General features: G+C 36.4%; 1 protein-coding gene across 1 annotated transcript; it reads right to left on the bottom strand.

Moving 5' to 3' along the window:
- Positions 1–346: 346 nt before the first annotated feature.
- On the bottom strand, positions 347–2,054 carry LOC6576698 (UDP-glucosyltransferase 2). Its single transcript, XM_032729214.2, has 2 exons — positions 1,353–2,054; positions 347–1,293 (listed from the first exon to the last, which is right to left on the bottom strand). The coding sequence occupies exons 1-2, from the start codon at positions 2,036–2,038 to the stop codon at positions 366–368; spliced, it is 1,614 nt and encodes a 537-aa protein (XP_032585105.1). The 5' UTR covers positions 2,039–2,054; the 3' UTR covers positions 347–365.
- Between the last annotated feature and the right edge of the window lie 21,193 nt (positions 2,055–23,247).

The raw sequence follows: 23,247 nt of genomic DNA, 5'->3' as shown, positions 1-23,247 counted from the left end.
ATTGACCCCACCGCACAACAGCCGCATGCTGTCCATTGCAATCGTTGTGCTGGACACGCAAAGGACGACCATTAGTTCCGGCGAGGGGGCAAGGGTTGGCGTCGATAATCGAATGAATTAATGGAACACGCAAATGAAATAAAAATCGGCAGCGCAAGCGATTCATTTGGATAAATCTCTTAGCTGGCAATGACTACAAAGAGAAAAAAAACTATACACAACAGGGTGTACCGAGTTCAGTTTCTACCGAACGGAATCCTGCCATAATAAAAAACAGAAATATCATAGATCTACCTTAATCAGTATTTCTTCATCTTCTAATTAGACTCGAATTCATGTCAAGAACTTTCGTATTTAAATATAATTTATTTAGTTTTCACTTTCTTCGTCTTCTTAACCTTTGAAACGTTTTTCGGCTTTCCGGTTATCTTTTTATACAAACATTTGACGATTTTTCTAAAGACGAACCAACTCAGAGCTATGAGACATAAGAGCAATGCATAAATATCTAAATTATTGGCTGCAATGAAACTCATGTGGACGAGGGGACTCTGCAAATGGGCTGCTCCATGATGCCTCAGAACATATTCAACCCAATAGAGCACGGTTTGACGAGCTGTCAATGGGCGATCACGGAAGAGCTGGGAGAATGCTTTTACCTTTTCCGTATATTGGGGATTCTCGAGAACTTCTTTGATGTTATCATGGAAGGGCTTCTCTTCCAGGGTTAATAAGCTCATACTCAAACCAAATCCATCCTTAACCATCTTAGCAGCATTAGCGGGTTGATCGGCAAACACTGGCAAAGAGAGCATAGGCTTTCCGTGAAACTGAGATTCCGTGATGCCGCCTCTTCCAGCGTGATTTATGAAGAGCTTAATATTGGGATGGGCTAGAATATCATCTTGTGGCAGCCACTTGGAGTAGAGAATATTATCCGATTTTCCAGGAGTTTTATCCAGATCCTCCCACTTCCAAATGACTTTCTGTTTCAGCTTGGACAGCACATTGAACATCTTTTGAACTGTATCCGGCTTCAAAAATGCTCCTTTCAAATTGGAGCCTAAACTAAGAAGGATTGCTCCGTGTGTAGCATTTTGCAAAAAGTCAGCAATCGGTTTTGGCAAGGGATCGGGCGTTTCCTTAATTTGAATGCCTCCAACTTCAATCGCTCCCGGGAAATTGGGTCGAATGGGACCTTCACTAATGCCATGAGAATTGAATAGGACAAGGGATATATTTTTGTAGAGATCTTCATATTTTGGCATAGTTGGATCATTTCCAAAGATCTCCCTGCGAAAAGTTCCAAAAGCTAAAAAATTGTTTAGAGCACTTATTGGGTTCTCACTTACTCGTAATATTTTGCATTATCTATGTCCATAAGGTACATAAATGTTTTAAATGCGCTAAGTAATATGTAATTTTTTAAGCGCTGTCCAAAGCTCATTGTTTGACCTTTTTCAACGGAAACACCCATGGTCGGAACATAGGATTGGATTTGAATTTCCCCGAGCATGGGATCGAATAGCTCTGATTGGAACATTGAAGTTACTATCACCACTGGCACCTTCAGCTTCTGAGCGATGCCTATTTGAAAGGTATTGAAGGAGTAACCGACCATCACGAGATCGAACTTGTTATCCTTGTTCTCGTATAGATCCCGGACACGTGGATCTTTCATGACATCGCGACTCTTGTCAAACATTGCCAACAATTCTTTCCGCATGCGGAATACAGCCGCAATAAGATCAGAGTTGTCTCTCTCAACCATTCCGGCGATGCTAGCCTCCATGGCTTTGTTCTCCTCCTCGGAGAGTGGCACGTGTATAAGGTTTATATTCTTGTGGGTCACATGAGGTATCAGAGATGTGATCACCGTGACATTATGTCCGTTCTCAGCCAACACCTTGGCCATTGAAATTTCCACAATCAGATGAGATGGAGAGGGACAGCTAAATACTGCAAGAATGTTTGCCCCGCGCGATCCATTGATAAAAAAAGCCGCGAGAAGCGAGAGGAATAGAAACTTTAGCGACATGTTCCCGGCTAGAATATTCGTCGCTCACTGAACAACACTTGCTGTAGGCTAGGTATTATTATGGCTAACTAAGTTGCTTAGCTCACAGTGATATGACAGTTATTAGCGATATGGTCGGTTATCAATGATATGTGCCGCTGCTTGGCCCCACACAACAATTTGTAATCTGCAGTCTATACGCTAACTGATCGTATCGCTCGTAGCGCGCAGTCTTATAGTTTGATAAGCGATAGTGCTGACAACCATAGTGGATAGAGGAATCTGTTTTCAATATGCCTCTAAATAATTCTTTTATCATCCGGAGAGCTGTTGTTTCAAATATTTAAGGAGTATCTTCATAGACTTTGGAATGATATACGTTTATATTCTTTTATCAATAATTTACCATAAAAAGTTAAATCGCTTTTATAATAGAAATTTCAAATGTCCGAAATTTACTCATAATCCCAAGCTTAACCCTTAAAATTGGAAATCTGCTCTAAATAGTTTCTTGATTATGTATGAAATGTTTATTATTTTAATTCATATACTTTTCAGTTTCCTTGGCTTAGCAATCGTGCCACTTTTCCATTTTCCACTAATATTTTCGTACACAAACTTAAGTACTAATTTCAAGAGAAACCAGATAACAACTATGAAGGAAATTAGCAATGCATAAATATCTAAATTATTGGCTGCTATGAAGCTCATGTGGACGAGGGGACTCTGCAAATGGGCTGCTCCATGATGCCTCAGAACATATTCAACCCAATAGAGCACGGTTTGACGAGCTGTCAATGGGCGATCACGGAAGAGCTGGGAGAATGCTTTTACCTTTTCCGTATATTGGGGATTCTCGAGAACTTCTTTGATGTTTTCATGGAAGGGCTTCTCTTCCAGGGTTAATAAGCTCATACTCAAACCGAATCCATCCTTAACCATCTTAGCAGCATTACCGGGCTGATCGGCAAACACTGGCAAAGAGAGCATAGGCTTTCCGTGAAACTGAGATTCCGTGATGCCGCCTCTTCCAGCGTGATTTATGAAGAGCTTAATATTGGGATGGGCTAGAATATCATCTTGTGGCAGCCACTTGGAGTAGAGAATATTATCCGATTTTCCAGGCGTTTTATCCAGATCCTCCCACTTCCAGATGACTTTCTGTTTCAGTTTGGACAGCACATTGAACATTTTTGCAATTGTCTCGGGTTTTACATAGGCTCCCTTTACATGGGTACCCAGGCTAAGAAGGATTGCTCCCTGTGTAGCATTTTGTAAAAAGTCAGCAATCGGTTTTGGCAAGGGATCGGGTGTTTCCTTAATTTGAATGCCTCCAACTTCAATCGCTGCTGGGAAATTGGGTCGAATGGGGCCTTCACTAAGGCTATGCGAATTGAATAGGACAAGTGACACATTTTTGTTGAGATCTTCATATTTTGGCATCGTCGGATCATCGCCATAGAGTTTCCTGCAAGAATTTCAATAGTTCAATGGCTCAAATATTTCCGCTGACATCTGTGTGTTTCGACTTACTCGTAGTATCTAGCATTATCCATGTCAATAAGACACCTAATTGTTTCGATCATACTGATTGTCTGGTAATTTTTTATTCGTTGCAATAAACTCATTACTTGACCTTTTTCGATTGAATGAAACATTGATGGAACATAGGATTGCGTTGGTATACCTCCAAGCATTGAGTCGAATATTTTCGATGGGAACATTGACGTCGCCACCACCACTGGTACCTTCAGCTTCTGAGCGATGCCGATTTGAAAGTTGTTAAAGCAGAAACCGACCATCACGAGATCGAATTTGTTATCCTTGTTCTCGTACAGATCTCGAACGCGTTGATTTTTCATGACATTAAAATTGATGTTATTCACGATATAAATTTCATTCCTCATGTGAAAAAGAGCTGTAATCAAATTCGAATTATCTCTCTCAGTCATGTTGGCTATGCTCGCTTCATGTGCTGCGTGCTCCTTCTCAGTCAGTGGCACGTATATATGGTTGAGATTCCTGTGAGTTACATGAGGCTTCAGAGATGTGACCACAGTGACATTATGCCCATTCTCAGCCAACACTTTGGCCATTGACATTTCAACAATCAAATGCGAAGGAGCAGGAAAACTAAATATTGCCAGAATGTTTGCTCCACGCGATCCATTGAAAAGGAGAACCGCAAGACACGAAAGGAATAGAGTCTTAGAAGACATGTCGACGGCTTGAAAATTCACCGTATACTGAGCATAAAAATTTTCAGAGCTAGGGGTTAAATAATATTTTGATCCGAGTGGAAAAAAAGATAACTAGAAAATCTGCCTGAAATTGGAGAAAATCCGATTAGTTCAGCTGATAATTTGAACAAATGTTTGCCCACATGCAAAACAAACTGCTCGTAACTCAGTCACGCTGTTTTTCAGTTGTTGATAAGACTAAAATTTGAATATGATATTCAGACTATTTTTCATTATTTTAGGGTAATCTATCTATTTATGAAGCTGAAAAGGTTTGTGCACACTAAAATATCTCCAAAGAAATCGGGTAAACCAGCCATAAAATATTCATTCATGACCTTGGGCAATTCGTACATTATTTCGTCTTATCGGTCAAGTTTGGCACATACCCTTATCAGTGCCAATTCATGCGATGTGTCTTGGTATTTACTAATACATATGTATGTCTGTCGTCAAGGGGTTTTTGGAAACATAATTGCAATTGTCAATCCAGCTGATAATCTCGCAAGACATCAACGTGATACCCACATTATCTAAAATCTTGTATCAAACAGCGAAAAATATTAATAATGCATTTCGATTTATTATTGGTGAATTGAGCGTATTTGGAAATCTTGAACATGCCTGGATATTCAAAGAGAGTAAACTATATCATGATTACTGTCGGACTGAACATAGTCTGTAGTCGTAATGATTTTGAGTATATTGATATTGACAAGAGATCATTTATATTATATACAGCATTGTTTGAAAGTGCTGATTTTGTGTTTAGCATTTCTGAACGAATAAGAGAGCCATGAGAGTTTTATTATGAAATATTTATTATGCGCCTCTTAGCTCCTAGCTACTACATAAGCCGAAATTATTATTGCGACTGAGAAACTGTAAGCTGTAATGTATCAAGTAATTATTAAAAAGCTATCATTAGCATATATTTATTATATCCATCCTACACTGCACTAATAGTCTTCAAGTGTAAAAACTTGCATATGAATTGCCCAGCTGCTGTAAAACTTCTTTTTCCCCATATCCTTCCCCCAAGGCAGGTGACGCTAGTGCTGAAATACTTGGCAACTTTATTACATAAATTCGCAAAATACTTTTGCACGTTGCAATGCTGCTGTCTGGGTTTGCATTTCCCATACACTTACACCACAGTATAATTTGTAAAAGAAAGGAAAAAAAAAAAAAACAAGTGGAGAAATTCTTCAAACTATCCAACGTGCGCAATGAAAACAAAATACCATTTTGCAATAAGCAAATTTCAATTGAAATAGCAAAACGGCAAAAGGCATGCTGAGAGCGAGCCCCCCAGTCGTCAGCTACGAGCCGCCAGCCCCGATTCCCCACTGCTCTTGCTCCTGTGCCTGCTCCACCTAACCACACTCAAACCGTTCGACCAACATGCTCGATGGAACGTAGACGAGATTTCGGGTTATTTTTGCAAACAAAAAGGCAGTAGTCGAAGATTAAATGCGCTGATGGAAGTCGTTTGAGAATAGGAGAAGTTAGGTGAATTTTATTTATATACAAAATAAAAAAATAAAATAAAATAAAAAATAAATTAAAAGTAATATATTTGACAAAACAAACTTGAGAAGATATAGCGGATATATTTACGTCCATTAGGAACTGTATCTTTTTAAGACTATCAATTAAACATGTGAGTTACTGTTATAATTGAAAGAATGATGTGGACTGTGTGGATCCGGTCATATCGTGAGGAATATTTGGGCTAAAGAGTTGATATATACACGTCTTGCATACCAAATAGCTAAGAGAAAGGCAAGCCTTGCAAAGTCGAGAGCCATGATAAATTGAGTTAGTTATCACATTATCATATTATAAACTCCATATCATCACATTAATCTTCGTAAACTCAGTACATAGTCATCCACCATATATAATATAGATAATTATTTATATTTTATCCAAAACTTCGCTCATTCTTGACAACACCGCAACAATACTCACTGCAAGTGTATCAAAAAAAAAAGCTACACTGTAAAGAATTTTAGAAATATGTGCAATAGTTTCGTGCAGTTCGGGCGTATAGACACGACAATCGAAGAGACGAATCGATGGCAAGGATATGTTCGGATGAGGAGCGAGCATGCTCCACGCGGATACACCAATAACATTTTCAGACAACATCCAAAATGCGAAATTGCGTGAAATATTTCTGTAAAGAATGCTGCAATTGTATATGGAGAGTCTAAAACTAACATCGATCCCATTTACCACTCGCTCAATCATTTTTATTAACTACTCGCCGATGGGAGAGGCAACAATTTCATTACGTTTTTATACCATAACATTTCGAGTGCATATATGCGAAAATATGTGTAAAATTGTGTAAAATATAAAAATACCATGTGGCATTTTTCTGCCTCTTCTTCTTTTTCATTTAGTTTTAGATCACTTTTAAAATATTTATAAATGAAAATATGATTTACACTTAGCTGGGCATTTTTATGGCCAGCAGCAAGTGGCTGTTAAAATGAAAAAAAAATAAATAAAATAAAAAAATAAATAAAATTAATAAATAAATAAATATAAATGAAGTAAAGAAATGGATAGAAAAATAACGAATAAGCTCTCTCTCTCTCTCTGTTGACTGATTCTGCAAACAATTTCATCTGATGAAATGTTATTTGCATGAGCAAACTGAACGAGAATATTAATTGAAAGTGCCAATAGAATGAATATATATATATATTGTCATTGTATATCAAAAATGAAATATTATATGAAATTTAATATACATAAAATATTACAAATTTTTATATTAAATGCGACAGACTTCCTACTTCACTCGAATTCGAAAGAATATTTTGATCTGCATAATAATGATAAATTATAAATTATTTTACCTGCCAACTATAATTTCTTTCCTATATCGAAAATGAATTTTGGTGTTGGCACAATTATCAAGTAGCAATAATTAAATCAGTTCTGAAATTATTCATTCCAAAAAATAGCTGAAAATATCGTATTCAATTAATATTAAAAATTTTATGCAACCAGCTAAGGCATAGACAAATAAGCGACTTCCTTCTTCACTCGAGTGTTTCTGCTTCACATTCACTAACATTGCTCGATCCTTTTTCTACTCTGTACTCCATTTATATGAATGTGCTCTCTCAATATTTACCTATCTTTAATTTATTTAATTGCATAATGCGCCACTTGAGTATCAGCTCATGCATATGAATTTCATTCAACTAATTTGATTTGCAATCCGGTTTGGTAACTTCCCTTCGGCGAGGGGCAAATAAGAACTAGTCCTGTTTACACAAAAACTGTTCCCATTAATGTGTTGCTGTTGGCAGTTAGTTTAATTAAATATGAAACAATGCAATGCTGAGAAGTAGAAGCGATCCCGACTACCTTGAACAAACATTAAAAGCAACGCATTTCCACTGAAAACCTTTTCAAGTACTTTACATACCCTAAAAAAAAAAAATAACCCCAACCAATCTCTGAATAGAATAAAAATAAAAAACTTGCCGCGTCATGGGCATTGTCAAATGAAAACATTTTACGCAGTAGTCAGAGAGCATAATTCATAAAGCCGCAGGGGAGATGCTACCAAGATCCTCGTACCACAAACTCTCTTACCCTGCCCCGGTTCCCGTCCCTGTCCCATTCCCAGGCTGACAGTAGTTTGTGATGCGTGTGATATGCGTAACCTACCCTATAACAACCTCTACCTCAAGTGGCAATGGCAACTGATATGTCTCAATCAGTAATACAGGAGTATTTTCTATTACCTACTCTCTCACTCACTCATTCTATATCACTCACTCACTCACTCTCTTTGCTTGGCTCGAGCAATTTGCACCCCGCACGTGTCCCATGCAATTGCAATTACTTTTGGTTCAGCATTTTAACGATGGGAAACTGCATTTTCCGCCTCGGGCACGAAACTTTTCGCGCACTTTGCCCAAAATTCAATTTCGATTATATGCCCACTACTGAAAGGTTTTGCTTGCGTGGGAAAATCGTTTGCTGCGGTTTGTCTGTCAAATATTTCCCTTTTATATATGCTCCGTTTTTTTTGTTGTGTTTCCTTGCTGCTCAGATCACTGTGGGCGTGGCAGTGCGAATTGCGCAATTTTAAATTACTTTCATGTGTTCTCTGCCCTGAATTATGGCAAAGAGACATCGACGACGCGACGCGTGCCCCAGCTGCAGCCAGGCTCTGGATTTTCAATTTTTGCATTGTTTGGCCACTGCTGTTCTCCTCTCTTTCATTTAGCCCGCTCTCCCTCTCTCTCTCTCTCGCTCTCGCTGTCGGACTTCAGTATTGCATTTCATTTGTTTTGCTTTGTGGACTCTGTGGGTGGAGCTCAGAGTTTGTAGGTAACTCAAATTTGTTGCTGCGTAAATTGAATTGCTGCGAAAGCGCATAAACATTCCAATCAATTTGTTGGCCAAATGAATTATGCATTGGAAATTTCATGAATTCGGTTTTCGGGACCAGGACCAAATTCATTTTATTGGCTGTGGTCTCGGCCACAACGCGCATAGCAACTATTTATTAGCGAAATATGTGGAGAATTTTGTAAGCATGTGGTTTCGGGTTGATATCATTATCTTGGGGCTATGGGATTGGGGTGCGGCAGCGCTTGTTTGAGCGATATTTTCGCGATATCACCAAAAGTTATGTTAATTTTTAATATTACAGAAATGCAGTCATTGCATAGAGAGAGAGAGAGAGCGAGTGAGAGAGAGAGGGAGAAAGAGAGCGAGAGAGATATATATAGGGATAGAGAGAGAGAGAAAGAGAGACAGCAGGAAACTATTGATTGAGTTATACATTCCAATTTCCAATTTTTTAAAATAACTTCCTTCATCCACTTTAGTCAAAAGTTGGCAAAGAAAAATATTTGATATATAGAGAGAAAAGTGAGTGTTAGAGGTATAGAAGTTTGATAGAGATAGATAGTTTGATTGTTTTATGCATTATACAATACGAATTTCTTTATGCAACATTCCCGATTCCCTCTTCCACTTTTTTCAAATATTCTCAAAAACGTATTCAAACATTAGAGCATTTCGCTTTGGCAAATATTTATCCACATATGAATGGCGCTCTCACGATCTGAAAATTTGATTACGAAATTCCATTTAGAATGAAAGTCATTCAACAACAAAATCGTTCCCATGGTATAGCCCATACTGCAGCCCAAGCGCTGTTGCTTCGCAGTTAGCCGAGCGTGTGTTTGTGTATGTGAATGATTACAATTCCTACTCATTGCTGGAATCAGGGTACCTCCTGCTGGAGATAGTCAGAACTCAAGCACTCCGTCCTCCGAGCCCATTTTGGCTTAGACACATACCTTGATTGCATGCTAAGCTCTGTCTTACAGAAATATTTAATAATGTCTGAGTCTTTCTTAGTCTAACGATTAAATAATAACACAGTAAAGTCTGTCTATGGATGTATGTAATTATGTTAACCTTAATATGAAAATACTTTCAGTGATTAGTCTAGGGTCACTATCTATATATATATATATATATATATATATATATATATATATATCCATAAATATACCATTTATGGAAGACCTTTATTATCCTTATGTATGTAAAATAAAATGGACAATATTTTATGAATTTTTTCCTAAGGTTTTAAGTGATTTCCTGACGTTGTATATAGATAAGCTCAGTCATGTGAAGAAAGAATTAATCTAAAATCTGATTTGTTATAAATGCAAATAAAAACTTTGATGCTAAGACAATTTTTATGTAATAATTTATCTAGACTATTTACTGTCATTTAAGTCTAGGTTTTAAATGATCTTATGGGTTCGCAGAGGTAAGTTGAAATAAAATTAGAATTAAATCTTTCAAATTGATAGCCTGAAAATATAGCAAATTTAATCTTCCTAATGCACCAACATTTTACAAAATATCTGTCGCGTGGCTAATAACTCAACTGAATATAGTATCATAGTTATATACTGACATCTATTGTTCTCTCTATAAGCACAGTTGCATCTACATGACGAAAGTATTAAATGCATCAATATCATTTGATTTAATTTGATTTTTGTTAAAATTCACTTTGCTAAGCTTTATTTGAACAAGACTCGAATAATTAAACATTACCTTGTGCTTTTTTTTTAAATATTATTTTCCCAACACTCCGGCGAATGGTTATTTCGCCCGCAGACGATTAAAATCAAAATCCGGCGATGCGCAATAGTTGGCCACGGAGCGAATGCGGAAAAAAGTGCACAAAAGTGCGCCATAAAAAGTGCTGGCCAAATAAAATCAATAATCCTTAAAAATACAATACTTTACGCATAAATAGCTTCCGTTTTTTAATATGCTGTCCGTCGCACATTCAGTTAAAAAAGCACAATGAGACTGGGAAACGCACAGGATTTGTACAACGCGTTTTCTTTTTTCAATTTTTTTTTTTTTTTTTTTTTTTTTTGTGTCGCTCGCTACGCGACAACCAATTTGTAATCAAAGTAATTTTAATGCAAATTTTATATGTTGCTGCACGTAACTGCAGCTGGACCCAATGTGGGCGTGGCCGTCGGCGTAGTTGTGGGCATGAATGTGGGCGTGGGCGTGGGCGTGGGCGCGGCCATTGCCGACTGGCCACAGTCAGTAATACAAAAGCCGTAAATAAATACAAAAGTGACCCAGCGCGAATAAAGGGTAGCGAAAACGCGGCAACAGACACGACTCCGGGCTGCTGGGCCACGGTTTGTTTATTTAAATGATTTTATGACTTTTCCCCAAAAAACCAAATGGTGACAACTTGTGGCGCTAAAAGTTGAAAGTTTTGTGGCCAAACAAAATGAACATAAAAACTCGCAACATAAAAAAAAAAGTATGCAACAAAAAAAAATAAATAAATAAAAAAAAAAAATAGTAAGAAGGCTCCAGTCGAGACTGCTCGACTAGGAGATACCCTGAACCCTGTAAGCTGATATTCTAATCATTCTGCACTTCTTCTGCGCACACATACATACTGCTAACTGCGTAGTAAGCAGTGACTGCGCTTGGGCTGCGCTGCAGTGTGAGCAATATTAAGAGAATTTATTTGTTGAATAATTTCTTTTGTAGACATACAATCTTATACACTAGTATGCATGCCAAATTTCAGCTCTCTAGCTCTTATAACTTCTGAGATCGACGCACTCATACGGACAGACGGACAGACGGGCAAGGCTATATCGACTCTGCTCGTCGTGCTGATCAAGAATATATATACTTTGTGGGGTGTGCGATGACTCCTTTTGCCCGTTACATACTTTTTCACAAAACCATTATACTCTGATTTCTAATTTTCAATGGGTTCAGGGTATAAAAAGAAGAGAGAGAGAAAAGAGACGTTCGGACTGAAAACTGATTTATGTACAGCACTTGTGAAAATGATCGGAAATTCACAATCGATTTGACCACTTCTTGACTTAACTATGAGTATCAGGCGGTCAAAAACGACTTGCTTGAATGTGACTTGTCCCCATTTCGGCCTACCCAGAAGTAAATAATTTCTTCTGTGCCTTTCCCGCTATACTCCGTTGTCCTACACGCTGTTATGCTCTATGATGTTGAACGTGTTATTTGTTTATTGCACAGCTATAAGCCTAAGGCAGAAGAAGTGCCATTTGTCAAATAAAAGAGTTGAAGTCGTAGACATATGTATACGAAATAGGAAAAAAAGTAATAATAAAATTTGTCGTTACATTACATTTACATCCTTAAATTATAATTTACATATAATTTTTTTTTCCCAATAATTAATTTGGTTATCCAACTTATGTTTTTTTTCATCTACATAGAAAGAGAAATTATAATTCCCATTTCAACATTTTTTTACTAAGAACATATTTTGCTAAAAAGAAAATTTATTATTATTATGTTTTTATACTACTAAATATATAGCAATAGAAATGATAATCTATTTATTAACCATATGTACTCTCGTTAATATTTCATAGTATCGTAGTTACAATATATATATATATCATCTCATCCCGCTCTTCCTTCCATTTTATTCCCATGCCAAACTTAGTGACACAATCGACATACCCCTTGTACAGCTCGGTGATAAACCAAAAATTGTTGCGCTCTTTAAAGCGGCAGACAAACAGCACCTGTGGTCGCAGCTACAAAGGCGCCGTGGAAACTATAAAATGAGCAAATGGACAACGACAACAACAACAACGACAACAACAATATATATATGCACACATACATACATATAAAAAGCCAACCTGGTCCATAATTTGAGCCGACAAATTTTCGTTGCTTTAGGTCGCATAAATTTTCCCATTGAGAGAACCCAACCAACATTAGGCATCATTAGCTGGCAGAGAATTGTGGTTAAGGTGCGGCCACTGGCGCGGTAGTCGGGCAATCATCGGCTACCTACGATAGGGGCCCACACACAGGCATCAGGCATCGGGTCGAGCGACGCAGTTGGGCATGAGAATCGGTCAAAAGTCACATGTGCGAGCAGAAGGAAAAAAGGACAAGAAGCGAGCGTTTAGGTCAGGTAGCTGTTTTCTTTTTCTTGAGAAATTTTGCTTTGAAGTAATTATGTAATTGACTTTCGGTTTTCAGGACGAACCGTGCTGCCTCGGGGCGCCGCCATCAACAGCAGCAGCAGCAGCAGCAGCGGTAGCTGAGCCTCAGGCCACAAAGGTAGCCGTACATCGCCGTTTGTCTGTCATTTTTTAAAGCCATTGTCCTTTCCGAACTAATTTACTTTGCTGTGCTGCCGTCAATTGTCAGCTTCCGTTCTCATCTGTTTTTTGTGGCTAGAGCTATGTCCTTTTGCCTTTCCTTTCTTTTATTTATTGTTATTGCTCAGTTTTTCTTTTTTCTTCCTTTTTGTTTTCGGCTCGAGTACGTGGCATATGTCGCCGATTATGACATTTGGCGGCATTTTGATGGACAGCCGCCAAGGCGCCTCGCCTCCTCGATTCGCTCTTGTCAAGTGTCAGCTCACATAAATTCTGATATGGCCTGCATTAGTAGTTATTTAATGGTTCATTGCTTTGTTACAATAACGATGCTGCCACAGCACCTGCTGCTATCTCTCCATCAATTGGCGCTGGCAACGCGTCACGGCTGAGTGTCATCTAGTCACACAGGTGACTCGCCTATGATAACTGACAATAGGTGCTGAATAAATGAGTGCATGAATACCGGGAGTCTATAGGAGTTAATTATTTAGGATAAGACTATGTGACTATGATTTTGCTGAGCTTCCTTGAGTATCAAATATTAAGAGCAACTAATTCGTAGAAATATACATGTAGTAATTTATTATAAAATTATAAAATATAAATTTAAATGTTTATAAGACAATAAAATAGTCTATTATATAATATAAAAATAAATATCATATATATGTATGTATAATAAATTTATGTTTCAATAGTTTTAATTATATTATTTATAATAATTTTTTCGAAAAAAAAAAAAAACGATTATATATATTTTATATTTCTACATAATTATTATTATTACTTTTATTATTATTATTATTATTATTATTTTTATTTTTATATTATTATTATTTTCTTCATAATACAGACCAATTATTAGCTATATTCATATATATTGCGCTTTACCAAATTCGTATGGATAGTAATAAGCAATAAATTAAATATGTAATAATAATAAGTTTTGTTTCAATAGTATGATCTCTTCATTATTGATTAAATATTTTTAATTTAATTATAAATTAAATAGTCTGTCTCTGGGCTCACAATTATTGACATGAGCTTGAGAGTTTTAGAAAAAAATCTGCAGAAGCATTACAAATACATTTTGGACTATAATCAGCTCCAGTAAGGAAACAAAGAGAGGAACAGAGGTACAGAGATAAAGAGAGAGAGAGAGAGAGGGAGAGAGAGAGAGAGAGAGAGAGAAAAATATGATTTGAATGTATAATACTAAAGTGCAGGTGATTATATAGAATCAATACAAGAGTTGCAACCGCATATTTTTGACTGTCCTAAATGAGTATAAAAACTAAGCCTAAACTATTTTTACATATCTGGAACAGAGTATTGAAATACAAAAAGGTATTTATATACATGCATATACCATGGGATGTCAACTATTCATTTCAACAAGCACTCCAGTGCCCTGTTGCCTTGTCTCTCTCAATCAGGCAACCTAATACACAGCACGGCTTTGGCAATGGGAAACTATGCGCTCGCTACGTTTGTAAGCTGATATTTTATACCAGACAGACGACGGCAGAGGGCAGTAATTGAATGAAATCGATTTTTAAACACACTTCAGTTGCATTTGCTAGTTGCCTTTAAATTTAAATCAAAAGCGACAAATGTCAAAAATACAACAAGAACAGCAGTGGAGACAAGGTGTAGTACAAGCGATTGTTGTTGTTGTTGTGGTTGTTGTTGCTGCTGCTGGAACTGTTATTTAATTATGCGCTAAGCTGTCAAGTGACATGGGTGCACTGCAGCCCCGTCGGATCGGCCTCATGCCAGAAACCACTCTTGTTACATTTAAATAAGCTGGACAACTCTTCCACCCCCGCAGCAACTGTCGATTTAACCAAAAATACAAAAATTCGAAAAATTCAAAAAAAAAAAAAAAAAAAAAAAAATACAAATCCGCTTGACATTGATGGCAACCAAATTGACATAGAAATTTGTTTGTTGCATTCCTGGGGGTTAAGCACTTTGGTCGCCTTTTCGCTTTTCGTGTTTTCTTTCTTTTTCAATTGTTTTTTTTTTTTTTTTTTTTTTTTTTTGACAGTTTCTAATTGCTTGCCAAGCGATTTCCGCTGGCTGTCAAAATACTCAACGCAAAGTTTGACGAGCACTGGGCGAGGCTGAAGCTGAGTGAGCTGGCCACGAATGCACTCGACAGTGGGCTAATTTGCAATTAGGCCAGCCGAAATGAAATCAATGCATTGCTTGGCCCCAGGCCCCGGGCTGTAGCTTAATTGAAAACGGCACAGGAGCAACTTTTAATGAACCAAGCAGCCAAAATAAAGATAACAAGAATGAAACAAATAGTGCAAGTCACTTAAATATTTAAATACTCTATAAATTATATTGGATTGAAGCTGACAATAATTTTAGGTCACGCTTTAACATTTATTATTTATTTCAGATATAATTTATTTGTATATAAAATCTATATTTTAATATATATTATACTTTAGATTTGATGTATATAAAAATGTTCTTAGTCAATTAAGAAAAAAAATTTATTTTAGTTAAGTTAATTAATTAATTAATTAAGAAGAAGAATTTATATTATTTATTATTATATTATTATTTTATGTATAGCTCATGACTATTAAAAAAATGAATATACATATATATTTTTCTTTCATATAATTTGTAAAATGTACAAATTAGTTATATGAACTGATTATTAAATAATAAATTTACTTTTTAATTGATATAAATATATTTAACATTATTTTATAAATATACATTAATTTGTATTTCACTTTAAGAGCAAAATAATATATTTTTATTTATAAATATATTAATATTGTAATATTCAAGTTGTTAACAAAGCATTTTTTATTTTTAAAATTTTCAGTACTGAAAATTTCAATTATCAATATATATGTCGTAGTCAATGTTCTCAATACATTTTCTTGTAGCAAACTGAAAGCTATATTTATGCAACTCCTGACGAATAAAGGTTACAAGGAGACGCGAAAATGCAAAATTTAGTTCATTTGTTTGCCAAAGTTGTTGAAGTCGAAAAGTTTCTAGTTTTTGTTTTAATACTCGTTCATCATATGGAGAAAGTATATTAGCTTTACACTTGGTATGAAAAGAGTTTGGAGAAAGAAGAAAAAAAAAAATCATATTCTCTCAGTATTAGATCTTCCATTCCAAATTGGTTTTAAATAAATACCCATTGACACATATTAATATATAAATAATATGAACTGATTCTAAACTGTGGGCGAGTATTATGCAATCAGTCACAGCTTTAGCTTCTTTCCAACTTTTCATTGAGCATTGCCTACGAAATTGAAGCTCTTGCCAAAAATGTTGGCTAAGTGAAAGTGCAATTTAAGCAGCGCTCGGCTGATGGAGATTTTCTGGATGCACTGTTGGGGCCAGCTGAGAGCTGACGAGAGCTGAAGAACTTGCTGAATTGACGCTGGGGATAGCCATTAAAATGCCAAGTTGTTAACATGCCCACAACTAAAATGAGCCTAATGAGCCAATAAATTTGGTTAAAAACCCCAAAGAGCTCGGACATAAATACACGCACATACACACACACATCAACACACACCATATACATATATACACACACATGCAGCTTGCACTAGGCCATAAAACAGTTCCAAGTAGCTACAACTCTTTGGCTGCATTTCAAGAGATTCTCATTTTTATGGCGTGGCCCTAACAAATTTTGTTTTGGTTTTTAATTAAGGCGCAGCAGCAGCAGCAACAGCAACAACAGCAACAACAGCAACAACAGCAACACCAACAAACAGCATAACAAAAGTCAAAAGCATACGGCAACTGCATTCAAAAGTCAGTTCCATTGATCTTTGTTTGGGCTGCGCGTTTTTTACGATGGCATCTGGCTAGATTTGTGGCTGCTGTTGATATACGATATGAGGGTTTGGTCGCCAACAATTTAAGTATATCGCTGCCCCATAGGCAACCCAGGCTGCTGTCGATGCCTGTTTGGACATTTTTCTGTGAGTGCTCAAGGTTCGATGCGAAGCTGCCTCAAGATTCAAGTATATGTCATCAAAGGCATAGAGTTTCGTTACGAAAATTTGTAAATATTAATTTTTTCTATTCTATATACATGTATATGTATTTTAAAAATGCTAGCATAAATAAAGTTGCGGAAAATACAAAGATTTCGATTTACTTGTTTAACAAATTCAATGAAATATTCAAGAGTATTTCAAATACTTATTCGGAAAACTGATTTTATATATTTCCAGTGTCAAATATCTGGTTCTTGCTGGGCAACATCATATAGATTACACACAATATATATATATATATATATATATATATATATATATAGCCTTATTATGTTATCCTAATTAAATTCTTATTCCAATTTATTTTTACTTATTTATATTCTTCTAAATATGAGTAAAAGAATCGCCTGCAGAAATGTGAATCCGGAATGCAATATGTGTGTAATAAAATTTACATACATACATATATAAATAAGAATATGAATAAGAGTAAGAACAAGTAAGAAAGCTCTAGTCGAGACTGCTCGACTACGAGATCCCCTGAACCCTTGGAGCAATAGATATTTCAATACTTTTTCGCGACTTTCAGCTTACACAAGAAACACGCACACACACACACACACACGCACGTACGCACACACAGGTAAACATACACACACACGCATATAGACACACATACACACACACACGCATACAGACACAAACGCATACACACACACACATACACATACAAGCAACCACGCATAAACACGCATGGGCTGCAGTGTGCGCTTACTATGAGAACTTAATTGTTTAATAACTTTTTTTATGGACGTACGATCTTCATGAAACTTTTAGATTATGATTATAACATGAATATGCATGTACTTGCCAAAGCACAAGTCTCTAGTATTTGAAATACGCTTTTTACAAAAGTGAGGGTGAGGGGGTGAATTTAGAGGTGGGGGGTAAATTTTAACAAAAACCGAAATTGTATAAATTGCATATAAGCATACATTAAAAATTTGGAGACTCTAGCAATAAAGGTGTAGAAGATATAATTTTATAACTGGGTTTCGATAAGGTTTTTTATCGATAAAAAAGATCGGGATGAGTTATCGATTTTTAATGATAAACTTGATATGCGCGCTGTAATTACGGACATTTTAAAAAAAATTTGAAGTCTCTAGCTCTTATATCTTCTGAAATCGACGCGTTCATACATACGGACAGACGGACAGACGGACAGACGGACAGACGGACAGACAGACGGACAGGGCCAAATCAACTCAGCTCGTCACCCTGATCAAGAATATATATACTTTGTGGGGTCTGCCACGCCTCCTTCTCCCTGTTACATACATTTCAACAAAACCATTATACCCTGATTTCCCATTGAAAATGGGTTCAGGGTATAAAAAGAATATGTACTGCTACACGGTTTCACTCTCTAAATTTCTCTATTGCTCTCTATCTAAATTTATGGCGCCCCTTAAGTCGCTCACTCTCTGCCTCTTTCTCGCTCTACCTTGATGTTTGTCTCTGTCACCGGTATAATTGATTTTTGGCTATAATTGATTTGATTTGGTAAGAAGAGAAAACGCTGATTTTTCAGTGTGCGCTCATAAACGTGCCACATCAGCACCAAAGCCGGTGGACAATGCCAGGACACAGCGCACACTTGCAGCACTCAGCGTTCTTCATTCAGCAGGCAGCAGGCAGAATGCAAGCTGCAACTTGCAAGCATCGAGCCATCGATGGCATCGTTGCTCTTGCTTTATGGTCGTCGAGTTTACGGCTTCGAACACCCAGCCGAGAGTTATGGCAGCCAGTGAAAATGAAAAGTCAGCCAGCAAATTGGGTCAGCGCCATGAAACTTGACACACTGAAATGGGCGAAAAAAGATGGGAAGCAGGGCTAAGAGTCGCCGTTGCCGTTGCCGTAGCCGTTGCCGTTGCCGTTGCCGTTGCCGTTGCCGTTGCCGTTGCCGTTGCCGTTGCCGTTGCCGTTGCCGTCGCCGTTGCAGTCGCAGCCAAAGCCAAAGCCAACTTTTACAGCTTGCCAATTTTTGCCATGTTACCAAGTTGCCAAGTTGCAAGTTGCAAGTTGCATCAATGACAGCAAATGCAGAATCAACTAGTTGTCTCTCGCTCTCACTGCAACTTTTATTATATTCTCTCTCACTCTCTCACACACTCACACACACACACACACAGTTTTTGTGCTCTGCTCTGTAATTGTTTTAAATTAATTTCTCAAATGCGAAACTTTTAATTGTTATCGAAACGAGAATTCAATGTGCATTGCTGCAGATAGAACAAAAGGCAAGCCAAAACTATGGCTATGGGTACGGCAGGGGTTCAGTCGGTAGTCGGTAGTCGGCTTGCAGGCACTGTGAGAAAATGGCCCGTCAGCTAATTGAAAACTTGAACTTTTCAAATGAATGAAACGATTGTAGTTAAAAGTCATAATTAGAAATCATTGCATGAGCTCTCAACCAAATTCTAATTAAAATTATTTTATACATTATGCCAGGACTCAAATGAAATTTCAAATATATTTTAGTAAAAATCTAAAAGTGATAATGATTAAAAATAAAATAAATAATATTCAGAATTTATTTTTAATAATGCTTAGAATAAAATTGCATTATATAATCAAAGAACTTAATATTATAAAATATTTGTGACAGTTTCGCCTGTGCCTCGAATGTTTCTTCATTATTTAGTTTTCCTACTTGGCTTCAATTTCCACTTGACTAGTCCAGTGAGAGCGAGAGAGTGAGAGAGATAGAGCGAAGCTTGTCCATGGCATACTTAAGTCTTTCAACTCTGTTGCGTTTCTCTGTCAACTCCAGTCGCTCATTGCGAAGGCGATTCTCTGCTATGCAAACTTCAAAACTTCTGTCATGACCATAAGATTCGTTTCGATTACAAATCGCCAGACGTGACTGGCATTCAGACTAGAGACGAGCGGAGCAACAGCACAGTCGGACGCACTTCATCCGCTGCCACGGGCAGCAGAAAAGCATAAAAACAAAAGCAAAAGCGAGAGAGAAAGAAAAAAAATCTGCTCGCATTTGAAATTTGCATTTCAATTTCAGTTTCGCGCGCGCGACGACATTTTTAAATCGTGAGATGCGCGCACTTTTTGGGCTACTCTCACGTTCCACAAATGATTTTCAATTGACTGCGAGGTTGTCTGTTTCAATTTCCATCTGATGTCCTCAAGTTTTTAAACCAAATTAATTTTAGTAATACATTTTTTGGGTCAAACTAAATGAAAGTAATAAAGTTCGCCAAGAAAAAACAATTAACTTAAAACTAATTAGGACAAACTAACTAATGCCAACGATTTTGTTTTACTTTACGCTAGTCTATTAAAATATGACTATCACTAAGAGATTTGCAATAAATATTGTTGAATATATACAATTTATAATAGTGAAAAAAAAAGAGAGTCAGAGAGAGAGAGAGAGAGAGAGAGAGAGAGAGAGAAGAGACAGATTAACCACAGAGTCTTAGCTGTTAATGCCGACATATTTTCTGACTTTTTATAAAAAATAATGTTAGGAGTTTAGACAATAAATAAAAATTAAAAAAAACGAATTTATATTAAACTAAACTAAAATTGATTATCAAACATTATATTGTTTATTTGATCAATGAAACTTATGGAATAAGAATCTCTAATCGAATAGACATCGAAAGGGAAAAACTTTAATATATTTGATATTTTGCATCCTATATAAAATTTCAAAGTATTATGTATAAAACTTTCTAACGAAAGTGAAAATATATATGAATATGAGTTAAGAACCTTAAGAGCTTGCTCATAATTATTAATAAAATATTTATTTATATCAGAGTTTCTGTTTGGGCAGATAGCATGTTAACTCGCTCTCTACTCCCATCAAGCTGCAAAGACCAGCGGCTATCGGTCGTGTTTTATCCATGCTCTTCCAGAGGGCCGAAGACGAAAGCTGCAAATTTAACTAAAAGTGTGGGTTTGCTTTGCAATGTTGCGCTGAATTTTAATTGATAAATCAAATATTGAACCAGATAGGGTCGATTGGTTTCCTATAAATATGACACCAAAATTGATATGCAAATATAATACCAATCATTTTTTATTTTATTTATTTTTTGTTTTCGTAAAGGTTCGTATCGTATAGAAATTGTATACAATTTGGATACTCCGTTATTTATTTTATTTTGATTTTAAATACTTTAGTTTATATTTGATATTAACTACGGCATTTATTTTAATTTGCTTTAAATTTAGTCTTTAAGTTTTCATTGTGTTGTTCGTTGCCTTAAATTTTTTTCTTAGCCTATTCTTGATGCGAATTGCACACCTTTTAATTGCCAACAATTGTTCCACTTTTCCGCTCCTTTCTCTCCAGCCACACGCCTACTGCCAGCCCAGCCTGGCTTCTTCGTTAAGTCCACTTTTCAGCTTATTAACTTGCCCAGCGCTGTCCGTTTGCACTCAATTAAAATTGGCATAGAATTGTGAGCTTTACATTTCACGTGCTTCTTCTTGAGAACTTGACAGCTTTTGCAGTTATATGCTGCTGCTGCTGCTGTTGCTGAAGCTTCTTCTTATTCTTTTAGTTATTCTGCTCGTTCTTTTGCTTATTCCAATTGCAATTCCCTTCGTCCTTTTAGCCACTCAACTGTTATACAATTTGTGCTCATTCATCGCTCGCGGCTTGAGCCTAAAAATGGCTTCCACTTCTAGAGAACCAGCAGAAGAACTTTTAGCTAATTTCATGGAATTGTTTGGAAACCAAGGCACCAGCGGGCTTGGAGTATGGGGACGAAGGTAAAAGAGAAAGAGGGAGAGAGAGAGAGAAAGATAGAGAGGGATTTCAAATGGAACTGGGACTAAGCACAAAACGGTACAGGCAGCAGCTGCAACTGCAACTTTTACACATTCTATGCAATTTGCCGTGGCTCACATTTCAACCTCCAGCTACAGCTACAGCTAGAGTACCACAATTCACAGAAAGAACCAAAGCGCACCCACCCATCCAGCGACCGTGCAGTCAGTCAAGGGGAGAGTATACTATCCGCTTTGCATTCATATTTAAAGCGCAGAGTGAGAAGGCGCGTTTCCCATTCAACATCGCTTTTGAAAACGTAAAATTTCTAATTTTATTTGCCCAGGCACTGTACAAAAGCATCCTGGCGTGCGCTTATTATCCTGTGCGTGCGTTGCGCCCTGCCTCCGTGCCCACTCCCACTCCCACTCCTTAGCTCCCTCTCTCTCTCTGTCTCTGTCTCTCTTACCCCATCAGCAATACCCAAAGCAGCTGCCCAGCTGCAGAGCTGCCCAGCTGGGCATTGTTAGGGCCCTGGACATGGGCCCGCTGCTGGGCATTGCTTTTAATGCCTATTAAGCCTAGCAATTAGTGAAGTATTGGTTTTTCAATGGCTCTATGAACAGAAGGATGTATTAGCGGGCGAGTAGTTTGATTTATAGTCGAGAGTTATTGGAAAAAAAATACTGAGAAAATGTGGGTTCGGTGCGCTTTCAAACGTTGCACAGAGTTGCAACAAAATTTCGTAAAAGCGATATATAAAGGAAGTTAATATGCGAAGGACTTGTTTGAATGATGATTTATAAAATAATATGAAATAAAGTAAAATAACTAAATTCGTTAATATAGTATGTATTTATCACTTGCCGTTCAAATAGTAGTGATCCATTATTTTTTGTTGATGATTAACTAAAATATATTGCATACATATTGGTTTACAAATTGCAGATGAAATTGCATGCAAATTTTGAAATGCTCTGAAAAAAAATAATATAATATAATATAATATAATATATAATAAAATAAGTATATAATAAAAATATATTATAAAAATATATGTATACACAAAATTACTATATGATAAAAACTGCTGGATAAACATTATTGGGGTACAAATTTAAAAGAAATTGTTCAAAATTTAAGAAGAAAATAAAATTGAAAGGAAATAATTAATGACATTAATTTAAATTACCTAATTAAAAAAAATCTAAAATGTTTAAAAATATTTTGTAAATTGTTGTGAATCTAATATATATATTAAGTGGAAGTCCTTAAATTTAGAATTATATCTAAAAACTGTAAATAAAATTAATTAATCAAAAATGTCTTAAAAAAGGCTATTTATGCTATTTTCCATATAAAACATATATTTTTTATTAAATAATAATACCTTGAAAAAAAAAAAAAAAAAAAATGCAATGCTATATAGGAAGAATAGTGAGTAAAGAAATGATATAAAATTAGAATC

Source organism: Drosophila mojavensis, unplaced genomic scaffold (assembly GCF_018153725.1).
Source record: "Drosophila mojavensis isolate 15081-1352.22 unplaced genomic scaffold, ASM1815372v1 contig_36, whole genome shotgun sequence".
Lineage (NCBI taxonomy): Eukaryota > Metazoa > Arthropoda > Insecta > Diptera > Drosophilidae > Drosophila > Drosophila mojavensis.
The sequence above is the reverse complement of the archived record's forward strand: the minus strand, read 5'-3'. Positions and strand labels throughout refer to the sequence as shown.